At 50.3% G+C, this 15,804-nt stretch overlaps 2 protein-coding genes across 2 annotated transcripts; one reads left to right on the plus strand and one right to left on the minus strand.

Annotated features, from left to right (window-relative positions):
* Window positions 1-5,177: 5,177 nt before the first annotated feature.
* LOC149271511 (ribosome production factor 1) lies at window positions 5,178-8,753 on the plus strand. The gene is made up of 9 exons (XM_089507384.1): window positions 5,178-5,348; window positions 5,810-5,866; window positions 6,372-6,452; window positions 6,852-6,947; window positions 7,409-7,562; window positions 7,907-7,989; window positions 8,221-8,402; window positions 8,479-8,605; window positions 8,712-8,753. The coding sequence occupies exons 1-9, from the start codon at window positions 5,193-5,195 to the stop codon at window positions 8,751-8,753; spliced, it is 978 nt and encodes a 325-aa protein (XP_089363510.1). The 5' UTR covers window positions 5,178-5,192.
* Window positions 8,754-10,291: 1,538 nt separating this feature from the next.
* LOC149271512 (guanine nucleotide-binding protein G(I)/G(S)/G(O) subunit gamma-5-like) lies at window positions 10,292-11,413 on the minus strand. The gene is made up of 2 exons (XM_089507380.1): window positions 11,333-11,413; window positions 10,292-10,417 (listed from the first exon to the last, which is right to left on the minus strand). Exons 1-2 carry the CDS (start codon window positions 11,411-11,413, stop codon window positions 10,292-10,294), a joined length of 207 nt encoding a protein of 68 aa, XP_089363506.1.
* Window positions 11,414-15,804: the final 4,391 nt, after the last annotated feature.

A 15,804-nucleotide genomic window follows, 5' to 3' on the forward strand; every position in this document is an offset into this window, starting at 1 on the left:
GAAAAGTTTTTAGGGAGCGTTTGAAGGAGGGTAGAGAGTTGGTGAGAGTCGGACAGCGCGGGGAAGAAAGTTCCAGAGGGTCGGTGCTGCGCGAGAGAAGTCCTGTATAAGTGATGAGTGAAGATGCGAGGAGCAGGTCATTGTTGGATCTTAGAGGGCGAGCTGGAGTATATTTGCTGATGAGGGAGGATAGGTAGGGGGGAGCGGCGTTAGGGAGAGCTTTGTAGGACAGAGTGAGTATTTTGAATGTAATTCTGCTATGGATGGGGAGCCAGCGGAGGGACTCGCAGAGAGGTGCGGTAGATATATTTAAAGACACTTGGGGGTTATACGAAGGGTCTGGTTATGACGGTCCAGTCCTCATACCTTCTGGCCCAGGGCTTGGCCAATTACCCCCTGCTCACCCCCCCCCCACTGTGCAAACACCCCCAATGCCAAAAATAATTTCTGATTAAAGCTCCTCATTAATGTACATAAAATACCCCTCAGTTTCCATCACTTATAACAAAACAAGGGCATTGATTCCATTCTGGAATAAATGGCTTTCCACCCCTCTATGATCTCCCCAGGCTGGGGGAAATATTTCCATCTTGCACATGTAAATTATAACGTGTCGCATTCTGGAGATAGAGCGCCCAATGGGTCCGTGTCTCAGTAAACCGATTGCGGTTGGAGCGAGGTTTAAAATCTGCGGGGACCTCAGGATCCGCTCGATGTCCATGTTGGTTAAAGTCGGTCAATACAGGGCAACGACCGCGAGCGCTAAACCCTTCGCACAGTTAATGCTTAGCTGCTTTTCATGTTACTTGGTATCATTCAGACCCCGCAGCCTCTCATCCTGACCCCGGCGCCCTCTCGGGATTAAAGAGGGCCATGTTTGATCTGGAGCACTTTGTTAGTTACGGTCTGTTGCCGAACACTCTCTGACTGCGCTCTCTGACCGCACTCTTTGCTCAAGCGCTCTCTGACCGTGCTCTCTGCTCAGACGCGCTCTGATCACTCTTTGCTTAGAAGCACTCGGATCGCGCTCTTTGCTCAGACGCTCTCTGACTGCACTCTCTGCTCAGACGCTCTCTGATAGCGCGCTTTGCTCAGGCTCTCTGATCGCGCTCTCTGCTCAGCTGCTCTCTGACTGCACTCTTTGCTAAGGTGTTCTCTGCTCAGACGCTCTCTGACCGCGCTCTCTGCTCAGACGCTCTCTGCTCGTGCTCTTTGCTCGGGCGCTCTCTGATCGCGCTCTCTTTGCTCGGGCGCTCACTTGGCAGCACCTTTTAACTTTCATTAATAATTACCGGTGAATTTACTATCCTGGCCAGGAATGCGTTACGCAAACATTACTCGTCTCCGCCGTGGCCTGAAGCGCCCAGTGCTGGCACACAGTAACTCCTGGAGCGTGGAGGCACCAATCAAGATGCACAACACTTTAATCTGTCTCCTGAATAGTTAAATGGAGTCAGGCCTGGACTGGCTGACGGGTACGCCAAGCAGATACATAAATATTATTTACATTTAGAAAGGAAAGTCAGGGCACCCCTGAGTGTTTACTTGTGCTGTTTCGCCATTGTGTGTCCGTGGTACGTTACCAGTCCCGGCACCGCCGCAAGAAAACAGTCCGATCTGATACAAAAATAAAGCATGTGATAAAACACGTAACAAAGCATGTGATAAAACATGTAATAAAACATGATAAAATGTGACAAAGCATATGATAAAGCAGGTAATAAAGCATGTGATAAGGCATGTAATTAAACATGTGATAAAGAATATAATAAAACATGTAATAACCCATGTGATAAAGTATGTACGGTAATTAAGCATGTATATGTAAACTCAGTTTGTCCCCAATGGCCGAGGGCCCCTACTACCCGCAGTGTAATGTACGTATTTGTCTTCTCAGTCCCAGATGTGCTCTCACTGCCTATGGGCAAACTATAAAGTTAAAAAGGGGCTTCCAAAGCTATATAACTGGACAGTGTTACCCCACATGGGGCGGCAGGGGTCAGACGTGCGTTTGTGAACACATTTTTTGGGGGCATCGAAGAGTATGCATTGGACCCTAAACTGATCCCCTAACCCACCGGCTCAAAGCGCTTCTCCAAAATAATGCATCCAATCAAAAATGTTTTCAATGTTTTCCTGTGACGGAGCGACGAGTCACCGAGCTCTTCAGTACGGCCCATTCTCCTGCCACACGGCTGCCTATGGGCTGATTTCATGCACTTATTAGCACAGGTGTAAGAAATTATGACCCTCTTCCAGGGTTATTCTTTTACGGAATGTGTGACGAATAAAGCACAGATACAAGCGTATAGAAAAATGTATATTGATATTGAATTAGGTCACTGTTACCGGTGATAAAACATATAACATACAGAAAAGATTTGCCAATAACACAAAACAAAAGGGATACTTAACCCCTTCAATCCCAGGGGTTTTTGGTACCTCAAAGCCCAGAGCAATTTTGCCATTTTTGGGGTATGTCGGTTTAGCGATTATTCTCTTTTCCTATGAATAGTGTACCCATGTAAACTATATATTGTTTTTTCAAGGAGAGATAGAGCTTTCGTTTGATACCATAGTTGGGTGATTAGCTGAAAATTTAGAATGAGAAATTTAGTAAAAACTAGCGAAGATTAGAAAAAAAAATTTTTTACATTTTCCCTCTGAATCTTCACAAAATTAGGTAAAGTGATAGAAAATCCCCTCCAAGTTTATCAATTCAGGTGTCCTGATTTCAGAAATACCTAATTTATATAGATTTTCCAGACTTTCCCAGCACCAGGGAGCATACTATTAGGTGTACAATTTTGTATAATTTTTATGCCTATGGCTTAACGGGTTTGGGGGTTGTGAAAGGGGGCAGGAGGGTTATACTGGCTAGATGTTATGCTAGGGCAATGGGATGTAAGGTTTTTTTAAGAATTTTTTTTATTATCTTTTTTTATATTTTTTTGTATTTTTTTTTTTTACACAGTAATGGTTAGAGGTCCTCCTAGAGACCTCCTGAACATGCCAGTGATATCAGAGCTCACATTATAATTTTTTTTTGTATTATATATATTATTATTTTAATGATTTATTTAATATTATTTTTTAAATGAATTCACTTTTTTTTCCAGCTTTTCTCTTTCAGGACGGGAGGGGGGGTGAGAGAGATGGTTTCTCACTCCCCTCCCCGCGATCCCCCTGCACCGATCACACTGTGATCTCTATGCAGGTCCTCACAGACCTGCATAGAGATCGTAGCGTCTCTGTGCCTCATCAGAGGGCAGGATATCCCCGCAGGGTTCCCGGGTTAACCTTACGGGTTACGTCAGGCTTTCATGCAAAGCCGCCTTCTGCTGTCAGTGGGGAGTCCAGGCTGTCAAAAGGTAGCCTGGTCTCCAGTGCAGCGGCAGGGATGTGTCCCTGATGCTGCACGAAGGTCTGGACGTACCGGGACGTCCATAGGGGTTTCTTTGTGGGCGTTTTTTGGACGTCCCGGTACGTCTATAGGGGAACGAAGGGGTTAAACCAATTCTTAGGTTTAACCTCACAGGCATCTTCCCGACGTCATCATGCGCAGCTTCGTTCTGAGTCTCCTGACCCGGAACTTCTGTTCACTGCGCTCTCCTTTCTCAGACTCTTCTGACTATTGCAGCCCCTAACTATTCATCCCAGAAAGTGGTTCACGCAACCCCTCTTTCCAGAGACTTCCTGTATGACCCAATTATGGAGGAGACAGATGGTCTATGCAAAAATATACAGTTATGTTAAACCTAATGCATCGGTTTGTCTTCGTCTGTCGATTCTCATCTCGTCGGAACCCCTTGAATATATGAAAGAAGCGCTCTTATAATAATGATAATAATAGTAATAATATAATAATAACAATAGTAATAATATAATAGTAATAATATAATAATAATAACAATAGTAATAATATAATAATAGTAACAATAGTAATAATAATCCTCGCTGTAGTAAAGCGATCTTTGTTGCTTCACACAGACCTCACAGCCGTCCGCCGCTCGCTTCCCAATCTGCCAAACAACTCTTTAGCAGCACCTGCAGCGCCCCCTGCTGGCTGCCCCGGGCATCTCCCAGATACAATATGGAGGCAGCTCCGCTCACATAACTGCCCCGTGGCCAACGTGACCCCCAGGACACATCCGCTCCCTGTGTGAAGCGCCCCCCCGGCAGGAAACGGGACGTCTGGTAAGAGTGACACATGACATGTACCCCACAGGGTAACAGTGACACGTGACATGTACCCCACAGGGTAACAGTGACACGTGACATGTACCCCACACACCCTGCAGGGTAACAGTGACATGTACCCCTCACACCCCGCAGGGTAACAGTGACATGTTCCCCACACACCCCGCAGGGTAACAACGTGACATGTACCCCACACACCCCGCAGGGTAACAGTGACATGTACCCCTCACACCCCGCAGGGTAACAGTGACATGTTCCCCACACACCCCGCAGGGTAACAATGTGACATGTACCCCACACACCCCGCAGGGTAACAGTGACACATGACATGTACCCCACACACCCCGCAGGGTAAGAGTGACATGTACCCCTCACACCCCGCAGGGTAACAGTGACATGTTCCCCACACACCCCGCAGGGTAACAGTGACACGTGACATGTACCCCACACATCCCGCAGGGTAACAGTGACACGTGACATGTACCCCACACACCCCGCAGGGTAACAGTGACACATGACATGTTCCCTACACACCCTGCTGGGTAACAGTGACATGTGACATGTACCCCTCACACCCCGCAGGGTAACAGAGACACCCCCCGCCCCTGTCGGGTAACAGTGACATGTGACATGTACCCCGCAGGATAACAGTGACACGTGACATATACCACCCCACCCCCCTGCCTGCAGGGTAACTTTGACATGGGACATGTACCCCACACACCCCGCAGGGTAACAGTGACACGTGACAGTCCCTTTGTACATCGTTATATAACAGTTCCGGGGGCGCCGTGTGGGATGTAAATGAGTTGTTTTTTCCCAGGTTCTTTGGAGTAGCGATAGCGGCTAGCTACGAATTAAACATCTCTATGGCAACGCGCTCCGGAAGCGGAAGTCGCTCTACCGGAAGCGGTTCTTTCGCACGCTGCTCTATGTCCAACATGGCCGGGGAGGGGAAACCGGAGACCGGGGAGGCAAAACTCCGCAAGAAAATGAAAAATAAGAGTCCTGAGCAAGAGGATGGGGGCCCGGGGCCCAGCGGAGAGGAGCAGGGAGCGCTCTTCCCGCCAACATTCAGCGTCTCGGAGATCAAGAACAAGCAGCGGAGGCATTTCATGTTCCTGAAACTCAAGCAGGAGAAGAGGAAGGTGAGAGGAGCCCCCCGTAACTAGAGGTTGGGGGTGAGAGGATCCCCCCAGTAACTAGAGGGTGAGAGGAGCCCCCCCCCCGTAACTAGAGGGTGAGAGGAGCCCCCTCCCATTAACTAGAGGGTGAGAGGAGCCCCCCCCGTAACTAGAGGGTGAGAGGAGCCCCCTCCCATTAACTAGAGGGTGAGAGGAGCCCCCTCCCATTAACTAGAGGGTGAGAGGAGCCCCCTCCCATTAGCTAGAGGTTGGGGGGTGAGAGGAGCCCCCCCCCGTAACTAGAGGGTGTGTGTGGGGGTGATAGATGCCTCAGTAACCAGGGTATGGAGGAAGCCCCATGCTATATTATAGTGAGGAAGGAGCACCCAGTCTGTTATCACGTGGGGTAATTGTAGCCTATGGTAAGCTAATTGCCCCCTTCAGATTTCATTTGCTTTTCTCACATAACTTTCTCTCGCTCTCAGGAGAAACTCGCCATTAAGAAGAAGCGGAAGAAGGAGAGAGAGGCGCTTGGAGACAAGGTACTGCTTTACGCTGTACGGGGGTCCCGGTAATGTAGCCCCGTCTGTAGCGGCAGTAGAAATCTCAATCTTTGTGAGATGTAATTCCACTGAAAACAAGATCGACACGTGGGCGGGATTTACGAAACGGGATTCTGGTGCAAAGTTCCCAAAGTGGTTTTATTACCGTAGCAACCAGTACAGTGTCCGCTTTGCGCACAATCTCTCTAGAAATGTAATGCGGAATCATCTATTTATTGGGCTCTTGGTCTTATTCCTGCCCCACACAGTTAAATTCCCTCAGTGGATTAAGTGCCACCACCTCTGCCTTAATTGTCACCGCAGGGGGGCAGTTGGTGAGAGTGAATATATTTTAGTATTTAACATCAAACGGAGTCCATGCAAAAGTCTTAATTGTGTAGTAACTGACAGTGAAGGGTTAAACAGCGCCTCCTCGTGTGCCGTCCTCGACGTCTTCCATCGTTGCGATGTTTGTTTTATTACGTCTCGCGTTTCCTTTATTAAGGCTCCTCCGAAACCGGTTCCCAAAACGATAGAGAATCAGCGCATTTACGATGAGACCACCGTGGACCCCGAGGACGAGGAGGTAACGTAAAGAGGACGTAAACCGTGTCACGCAGCGTAATTGCTCGGGGTATTGGCCGTAATGGGTGGGAGCCATGGTGACGAAATGTATTTCCAGCAAAGTATGGACTACAGGTTATACTGCACCGAAATGCAGAGACTGCAGAGATGTTTAATGAAGAGGAATGAGGTGTATTAAAGCCGGGGATAGGCTGGCAGTACACGGATACATTATATTTGTAACATGCAGAGATATTACACTGACCGGGGGGGGTCGCATGCGCACTTCCTGTACGGGAAGGTAGATGTGCACCTGAAAAACGCTCCCCCCAGGCTGTAAGAAAATAGGTGCTTCTTTGTTTTTGAAATATATGGAGAACAATTTATTTGCCCCCCTCCCTAAGTTTCCTTTTGCCCCCAGGTGGCGTACGATGAAGCTACGGATGAATTTGCTCCATATTTTAATAAGAAGACAGAGCCGAAGATCCTCATAACGACCTCGGACCGCCCGCGGGGGGTAAGCCGCTGAAGCTGCCCCGAGTCTCAGCAGCATGAAGTTTATAGAATCCTCTTCTTATCAGAAGTTTCTCTGGTTTCACAATCTGATTACTCGACCCGTTTCCATAGATGCGGATGGGATAAAATCGTAAAAACCGCGTCATGCGCGTTCCGGGTGGATCACTTACCGGGAAGTTGTAGTTTTTTGTTGTCGGTGGTGTGTGAGCCGCAGCCCCTCCGAGGGTGGATACGCGGACCCCCCTGTTCTGTGGGGCCGGGGGTTTAGTTTCATATATAGATTATTTGTTTTATCTGTCTCACATTTTGTGATTGTGTTATCCAGCAGTGTTTATTCAGCTTTGGTACAGCGAGGTGCAGGCACCGTCCTCGTTAAACTGCGCATGCGCGGCCCCCCTTTTGTGAGTGCGTTTATTGTAGGTATTTACCGCGTTTAATATATTCTGACGCCTCTTTCTGCAGAGGACGGTGAAGTTCACAGAGCAGCTCTCCACCATCATCCCCAACTCGCACGTCTATTACCGCAGGGGGCTGGCGCTTAAAAAGATTATCCCACAATGCATTGCCAGGGACTTCACCGACCTTATCGTCATCAATGAAGACAGAAAGATGCCAAGTATCCTTCTCGTGGCTCGCCAAAAAAACCCCAAACATCCCTCTATAATGAGAGCGCAGAGAGACGTCCGATGGTCGTTTGGAGTAGTTATTGACCAGAAAAGATTTGGTCATTGGTCTCTTATATTTTGTAGCCAATCAGACCGGGCTTTTTGTGTCTCTTCCTGATATTAAGCGGTTTAATGCTTTTTTTATTATTATTTGGGATGCTAGAGCTGGGATATACAGCCTAGTCTGGAGGTGAAACTCATTGGCTGAGGGAGCCTATAAAGCCTGGGTCGACCTCACAGGTGAAAAGCACCAAAATGTGACAGCCTGGGTCTTTCCTTAGCCCGGAATCTCCAGACGGAATTGTTCTCTGCCATCTCCCCGACGGCCCGACTGCTCATTTTAAGTTGAGTAACGTTCGCCTGCGCAAAGAGATGAAGGTAAGGAGCATGCGTTACCGTGTGAGGCTGGGGGGTCTGTCTGGGGCAGTTGTGACAGTGTGTGCGTTACCGTGTGATGTTGGGGAGAGGTCTGTCTGGGGCAGTTGTGACAGTGTATGTTATGTTATGTTTTTGAAGGGCCTGTCTAGGGCCGTCCGGTTCATGATGTAACAGTCACAGAGTTGTTATTTATGGTAATAAACGCGTTTATTTTTTTTGTGACGATTTAAGAGGAAAGGAAAGGATCCGACGGAACACAAACCGGAGGTGATCCTGAATAACTTCAGCACGCGCCTCGGACACTCCATCGGTCGCATGTTTGCGTCGCTTTATCCTCACGGGCCGCAGTTTGTAGGAAGGCAGGTGGCGACTTTCCACAACCAGCGAGACTACATCTTCTTCCGATATCACAGGTAGCGTGATCCGCCACCCAGCGGCGGCTTTACTGTCGGCATTCATGCTTCCCTCGTGACTGGCTTCTCGTTTCAGGTACATATTTAAAAGCGAGAAGAAAGTGGGAATACAGGAGCTGGGGCCCCGCTTCACGCTGAAACTGCGATCTCTACAGAAAGGAACGTTCGACTCCAGATTTGGGGAGTACGAGTGGGTTCACAAGGTACGCTCCGCGGGGGAGGGGGAGGAGAGCGCGGCGTGCAGCAGAGAGCCGCAGAGGTTAGTGTTTTGTGTTACAATGCGGAGTAACGCGGATCTCTCTCTTCCAGCGCCACGAGATGGACACCAGCAGACGGAAATTCCACTTATAGCGGCCACGGAATCTTCATCACCTGGCGTCGGGCCGTCTCCCTGGGAAACGCCGCGGAATCTTCATCACCTGGCGTCGGGCCGTCTCCCTGGGAAACGCCGCGGAATCTTCATCACCTGGCGTCGGGCCGTCTCCCTGGGAAACGGCGCGGAATCCTCATCGCCTGGCCGTCTCCCTGGGAAACGCCTCAAACACCGTTGAGACATTTCTCTGTTAACGGCCTGCGGTCTCCACGAGGTGGACTATGAGACTTGGTGCCACAATAAAGCGGGGTGCGCTCAGCAGAGCCCCCCACCAAACCTTTCAGCCCGGGTCATGAGTGTGCCAGTGCGGCTGGGAATGAAACATCAGCTTCCCTGCGGCCCTCTGACCTATCGGCAGATCTCGACGTTACCCATTTTAATAAAGTGTTTTGGCTCAGAGGGTTTCTTTTTATTTATTTAAGAGGCTCCCGTGATAATAATGACATTATGTTTATATAGTGCCATCAAATTCTGTAGCGCTGTACAAAGGGGAGACAGGACATAAGTAGTATGTAACAAATTGACTTACAGAGACTTGTGAGGAGGGCCCGGCTCATCCCATTTCCTGCCGTTACATCAGCCTGTGAGATGCCCCGTAGGGTCTTTCTAAAGTATGTGAAAAAGCTTTGTGGCCATAGCGCTCAGCATAAAGGAGAATAACACCCCCCCATTACATGCCCCCAAAGCGCTGCCCCCAGTATCCTCTATCTGCAGACCTGGAGCCGCCTTTGCCGTTTGTCATGTGATGCTTTAGGTGACTTTCCCGTCTCAAAACACCACACTGAGCTGACGCTTTATGGCAATGCTAATGAAGTCCATCCCTCCATAGATCTAAAGTCCTAGACCATTAGTCCTGAAGTCCAGCTGGATGATTAAAGCAGCCATACTATTCTTCCCCACAGGCAGTATGATAAGGAGTCGGGGGGGTTCCACCATATACTGCACAACACCTACAGAGCCCCGCCTGAGACGCCCACAGCGCCCCGGCTACTCCAATGAAAGCAGAAACCACCTTTACAACAAAACAGGTTTATTGTTTTCAGCCGTCACCAGTGTACAAAACGATTGTGTCAGACTAGAAAAGAAAGGCACGCGGTTATCGGGGAGGTAGATGGTAAAAGCTTGAGAGAGATTTACAGAGAATACTTGGCACAGGCCTTCCTCCAATCCGGCCACTTCTACAACAACAGGATGATCTGGGGAGGAAAAACAAAGACTGAGTAACAGGTACCTGGATTTGGCGGGTTAAGGCAGCTGAACGTTAGCCTTTGGGGTCACGGAAATGGATTTCTGCCCTGAACTCTTATTTTCTCCCCACTTTGTGGCTTCCTGTTAACCCAGGAAGTAGTTCTGCCTCAGCTCCACCCTCCCCTCTGCAGGCACCGACCAATGAACCCGGCGGATGTTACCTACCAGCCAGTTAATCTTCTCTCGTGTAAATAATGCCCATGGAGGGGCCGCTGGGGAAAGGCAGCGATACGGGGCCCCAGAGCGTTTCAGAGGAAAGAACTCACCGTTACAGGAAGGAGCAGACTTTCTGGGGCCGGAAGGGGTTGGTACTCGAAGACACCCCGGTCAGCAGGGGATCGTTCGGGGCATTCTGCATACAGAACTGCTTTAAATCCGCGGCTGCCTGGGAAACCTGAACAAGGGAGAGTCTTGTTAATGCCCCATACGAGGGCAGGATGGCCCAGGGGCCCCGGACACGTGAAATAGGTGTTACATGCCAGAGAGGCATGGTATGTGGGTGCTCAGCAGCAGGGCCGGCCGAAGACTTAACGCCGCCTGGGGCGAAGTTTAAAATGCCGCCCCCCGCCGAGGGGGGGGGGCATTATCTACCCCCCCCCCCGGTACTTACCCTTAAACAGTCCTGCGGCGAGTCTCCCTGTGCTGCCACGGTGCCGGCTTGTAATGCTGAGCGCCGGAAATTCGCGTCACTTCCGGCGCTCTGCATTACAAGCCGGCACCGAGACCGAACAGGTAAACTCGCCGCAGAGGAGAGAGAGAGGGGCGCCGAGCGGGTAAACGAAAACCACTCGGTGCCCCTCTCTCCTCCGCTTCAAAAAAAAACCGCTTGGGCCGGCCATTGTAGGGCCGGCCCTGCTCAGCAGGGTAATTAAGGAGAGGGGGGGTGCTCAGCAGGGTAATTAGGTGGGTAATGGGGGGAGGGTATGTGGGTGCTCAACGGGGTAATTAGGTGGGTAATGGGGGAACGGGGTAATTAGGTGGGTAATGGGGGAACGGGGTAATTAGGTGGGTAATGGGGGAACGGGGTAATTAGGTGGGTAATGGGGGGAGGGTATGTGGGTGCACAGCAGGGTAATTAGGTGGGTGTTGGTTTGGGCAGAAAACTGGTAGGCCCCGGGGAATAGAATGCTGAACGGTTTAACCCTTCCATCACCGCTCAGCATCCTGGGTGGTGAGGGCAGGTAGGGGCGCGAGCTGAGCTGATGTGGGTAACATCGGGGGGGTGGTCAGCAGCTAGCGCATCTATAGGGATCGGGGGCAGGAAGTGCAGGGTGGGGCCCCCAGATTCGGCCTCGCGGGTCCAACTCACCTTGACCCGGTTTAGACTGGCCTCCAGCCGCAACTGCTGCACAACCTTCCTCATTGTGGACACATTACCGGCCGTCGACATCTTCAGACAAACCGATCCGTAACTTTCCACTTCGATAACGTCTGCGCGTGCGTGTGAGGGGCGGGGCTAATTTAACCAGCAGGACAAGAAGAAGGCGGAGCCGGGGGCGGGCGCGAATGGACTAGGAAAACAGAGCCGGGGCGGTCCTGAGCGGACGAGGGGGGAGAAAAAAAAAAAAGAGAGAGCGAGAAAGGCGTGGCGTCAAGGATGATATGGGTGTTCAGGTGCGCGCGCTGAGGCGGCGGAAGGGCGGGTTTGTCGGTGTGAAATTACGCCGTATTCACTAAGGGGCGCAATTCTGTAATAGAGAGTCTCCTGTAATGGTGGAAAGGGTCTTATTGCCATAGCAACCAGCGGGATAGGCCAATCAACATGAGGCTTCCACAATCACTATGTATACCCCCAAATATCAGAATTCACCTCACTGCGCCTCCCCCTTTATTATACGGTATTACATGACTGCGCTTCCTGCTCCTCCCCCTTTATTATATTACATGTCTGCCCTTCCCCCTTTATTATATTACATGTCTGCGCTTCCCCCTTTATTGTATTACATGACTGCGCTTCCTGCGCCTCCCCCTTTATTAAATTACATGACTGCGCTTCCTGCGCCTCCCCTTTATTATATCACATGACTGCGCTTCCTGCGCCTCCCCCTTTATTATATTACATGACTGCGCTTCCTGCGCCTCCCCCTTTATTATATTACATGACTGCGCTTCCTGCGCCTCCCCCTTTATTATATCACATGACTGCGCTTCCTGCGCCTCCCCCTTTATTATATTACATGACTGCGCCTCCCCCTTTATTATATTACATGACTGCGCTTCCTGAGCCTTTCCCCTTTATTGTATTACATGACTGCGCTTCCTGCGCCTCCCCCTTTATTATATTACATGACTGCGCTTCCTGCGCCTCCCCCTTTATTATATTACATGTCTGCGCTTCCTGCGCCTCCCCCTTTATTATATTACATGACTGCGCTTCCTGCGCCTCCCCCTTTATTATATTACATGTCTGCGCTTCCTGCGCCTCCCCCTTTATTATATTACATGACTGCGCTTCCTGCGCCTCCCCCTTTATTATATTACATGACTGCGCTTCCTGCGCCTCCCCCTTTATTATATTACATGACTGCGCTTCCTGCGCCTCCCCCTTTATTATATTACATGTCTGCGCTTCCTGCGCCTCCCCCTTTATTATATTACATGACTGCGCTTCCTGCGCCTCCCCCTTTATTATATTACATGACTGTGCTTCCTGCAGAATGTTTTGCTTTCTGGGAATTGTTGAAGACGGTTTCCGATGGTAACGGGATCGCCGTGTGGGGTATAAACACAATAATAAACAAATACAGTAATGTGGCACCTCGTCTGACAGACACACGCACTAAATGTGCCGAATCCGAGACTCTTCAAATATTAACTCTTTAATAGCACATCGTGAAGATTCTACGCGGTGACTCGCCAAATGGCTGTAATACCGGTCGTCATGGAAACCTTGACTTGTCATTATTTAAAGATACATTTAATTGAATCACCTGCGTTCAAGCAGGAATATCACCCATAACATACTGGGAGCAAAAGCACCAACTGGGAGTCCTATATATGATCCCAGCGGGGGGGGGGGATAGGAAGTCAGACTGTGTGACCCTGAGAATCTGCCCCGTCACCCCAAGACCCGGATTTCCCAGGTATGCACGCAGGGGCCGGAGCACCAGCCCCTAATTGCGTTTAATCTCTCTGTGCATTAATTGGCAGCAGTTTCCTGGATACTCGGTTACTCCTGCATCACCCAACAGCAAACAAAGCTTCTCGGCCGGCGAGTGTTCAGGGAGTGCCGGGGCAGCGATGGAGCCGCGGAGGACACGGACGGGTGACTCCACGCACACCTCGGGTTTGGTGTGAGAGGCGTCAGTGGGTCCCACATGGATACCAACCACACTCCGGCCAGCCCACCCATCTACCTGGCCAGGCCTTCGACAGCGGGGGTGAGAATTGCCGGTTCATTAACGTGATCTGTCCAGCACATGCTACACGTGTCTTTACATGTATCCTACAGGGGATTCAATCACACGCTACAGATGATATCACATGTACCAGAATAACATATCACGTTACACATATATCAAAATACCACATTCCACGGATTGCCTTTTACACGTACAACAATATGTCTACACGCTACATATCGCATTACAAACACGCCACAATACATTCGCTCACACGACACAGTACTTAGTATGTAACATATCCTGGACAGTGTCACGTGTACCCCCTGTGCTGTGTAGCGTGTTTATTTACATGTACCCTGTGATGTGCCGTGTCGCTGTGATTGTTGGCTGTGTCGCGTGTACGGGGATAAAGTGCAGCGGCCGCCGTGGCAAGGAGTCCGAATCTCTGCCGTCCCCAGCACTGCGCATGTTCGCAGGCCGCGTCTCATCCTTTCACCTTCACGTAGCGTTGCATTCAGTAATTCACGCCATTCCGCATGCGTGTGTCAGACACGTGGCAGAGGGGTGCCGCAGCGGTAACCATGTGTCTATTTTCCAGCTTATTGAGCTCCACGTGTACCACGTGCCGGACGACGTATGGAATCCCAGATTAAATAAAGTTCCCATCGAGGCCATCGGTAGCTTCATCTCCATGGGATTTATTAGGTAAGGAAGTGAAGTCCCTCTTATCGTTCTTCTCAGTAACGGCCCACCAATCCTCAGAACCCAGGCCACGGCTCCCCCCCCCATCGGCCACGGCTCCTTCACCCCCAACCCCACCGGCCACGGCTCCTTCACCCCTAACCGCCCCCGCCACAGCTTTAATTATACATTATACAGGGGGCCGGCTCGCTGATTTATCTATACATTATACAGGGGGCCGGCTCGCTGATTTATCTATACATTATACAGGGGCCGGTCACTGATTTATCTATACATTATACAGGGGCCGGTCACTGATTTGTCTATACATTATACAGGGGGCCGGCTGGCTGATTTATCTATACATTATACAGGGGCCGGCTCACTGATTTATCTATACATTATACAGGGGGCCGGTCACTGATTTATCTATACATTATACAGGGGGCCGGCTCGCTGATTTATCTATACATTATACAAGGGCCGGGTCGCTGATTGATATATACATTATATGGGGGGCCGGCTCACTGATTTATCTATACATTATACAGGGGGCCGGCTCACTGATTTATCTATACATTATACAGGGGGCTGGCTCGCTGATTTATCTATACGTTATACAGGGGGCTGGTCACTGATTTATCTATACTTTATACAGGGGCCGGCTCGCTGATTTATCTATACATTATACAGGGGGCCAGCTCACTGATTTATCTATACATTATACAGGGGGCTGGTCACTGATTTATCTATACTTTATACAGGGGCCGGCTCGCTGATTTATCTATACATTATACAGGGGGCCGGCTCGCTGATTTAACTATACATTATACAGAGGCCGGGTTTATTGAATGTAACTGTATTTCTCTAGTACAGGGGCGTCCAACGTGCGGCCCTCCAGCTGCTGCAGGACTACATCTCCCATAATGCTCTTTCAGCTAAGGGGCTGGCTGAGGAGTATGGGAGATGTAGTCCTGCAGCAGCTGGAGGGCCGCACGTTGGACGCCCCTGCTCTAGTAGATCCTCTCAGCTGAAGAGTATTAACCCTTTCATGACATGATTTTTAAAGAGCGCCTCCGGACATGAAGCTGAGGACCCTGCGCGAGAGACTTGGAGAGTTTCTGGGGGAGGACGCAGCGATTGACAAGTTCTCTTTCCTGAAATGCGTTGGGAGAAGCCTGGCCGTGGTGAGTTCATCTCTAACACATTACAGCCATTGTCCATATAACGGCTCCCTAAAGTGCCGCGTCCGGTGCTATCTGGGTTCACCCCCCCCAGGTCCTGTTAGGCTCATTCTGGACCTTTCCGCTCTCACTCCGGTGGGGCCGGTACCGGTGACAGGACGCATATTGCAGAAATGTTGGTATTTCAGGAGCTATTTGGATATTTATTTAACGTGCAGGATAACGTCAGTTTGGTGCCTGCCTCGTGGCCCCTGTGTCTTTTATGTTTGTAAACACAGGAGCCGCTGATCCTGGCAACGCCGGTGCGATCCTAGTAACGTAATCTCGCGTCTGCGGCCAAATATTTACTGAGCTCTGTGATTTCACAACTTCAACCGCCAGCGACTCAGGAAGACGACAGGAAGGCTTCGGCCTTAACCCGGGGGCTCCAAACACATCCCCAGAGAACAACCCGGGGGCTCCAAACACATCCCCAGAGAACAACCCGGGGGCTCCAAACACATCCCCAGAGAACAACCCGGGGGCTCCAAACACATCCCCAGAGAACAACCCGGGGGCTCCAAACACATCCC

Source organism: Sceloporus occidentalis, unplaced genomic scaffold (genome assembly GCF_023333645.1).
Source record: "Sceloporus occidentalis isolate IW3139 unplaced genomic scaffold, rSceOcc1.0.p SCAF_500, whole genome shotgun sequence".
NCBI lineage: Eukaryota > Metazoa > Chordata > Lepidosauria > Squamata > Phrynosomatidae > Sceloporus > Sceloporus occidentalis.

Excerpts from the sequence above, each read along its gene's own strand:
- LOC149271511 (XM_089507384.1), top strand. The coding sequence starts at position 5,193 with ATGAAAAATAAGAGTCCTGAGCAAGAGGATGGGGGCCCGGGGCCCAGC. Across the intron at positions 7,563-7,906 it reads TGAAGACAGAAAGATGCCAA|ACGGAATTGTTCTCTGCCAT; the intron begins GTATCCTTCTCG and ends CGGAATCTCCAG. Across the intron at positions 8,403-8,478 it reads ATCTTCTTCCGATATCACAG|GTACATATTTAAAAGCGAGA; the intron begins GTAGCGTGATCC and ends TTCTCGTTTCAG.
- LOC149271512 (XM_089507380.1), bottom strand. The coding sequence starts at position 11,413 with ATGTCGACGGCCGGTAATGTGTCCACAATGAGGAAGGTTGTGCAGCAG. Across the intron at positions 10,418-11,332 it reads CCAGTCTAAACCGGGTCAAG|GTTTCCCAGGCAGCCGCGGA; the intron begins GTGAGTTGGACC and ends TCCCTTGTTCAG.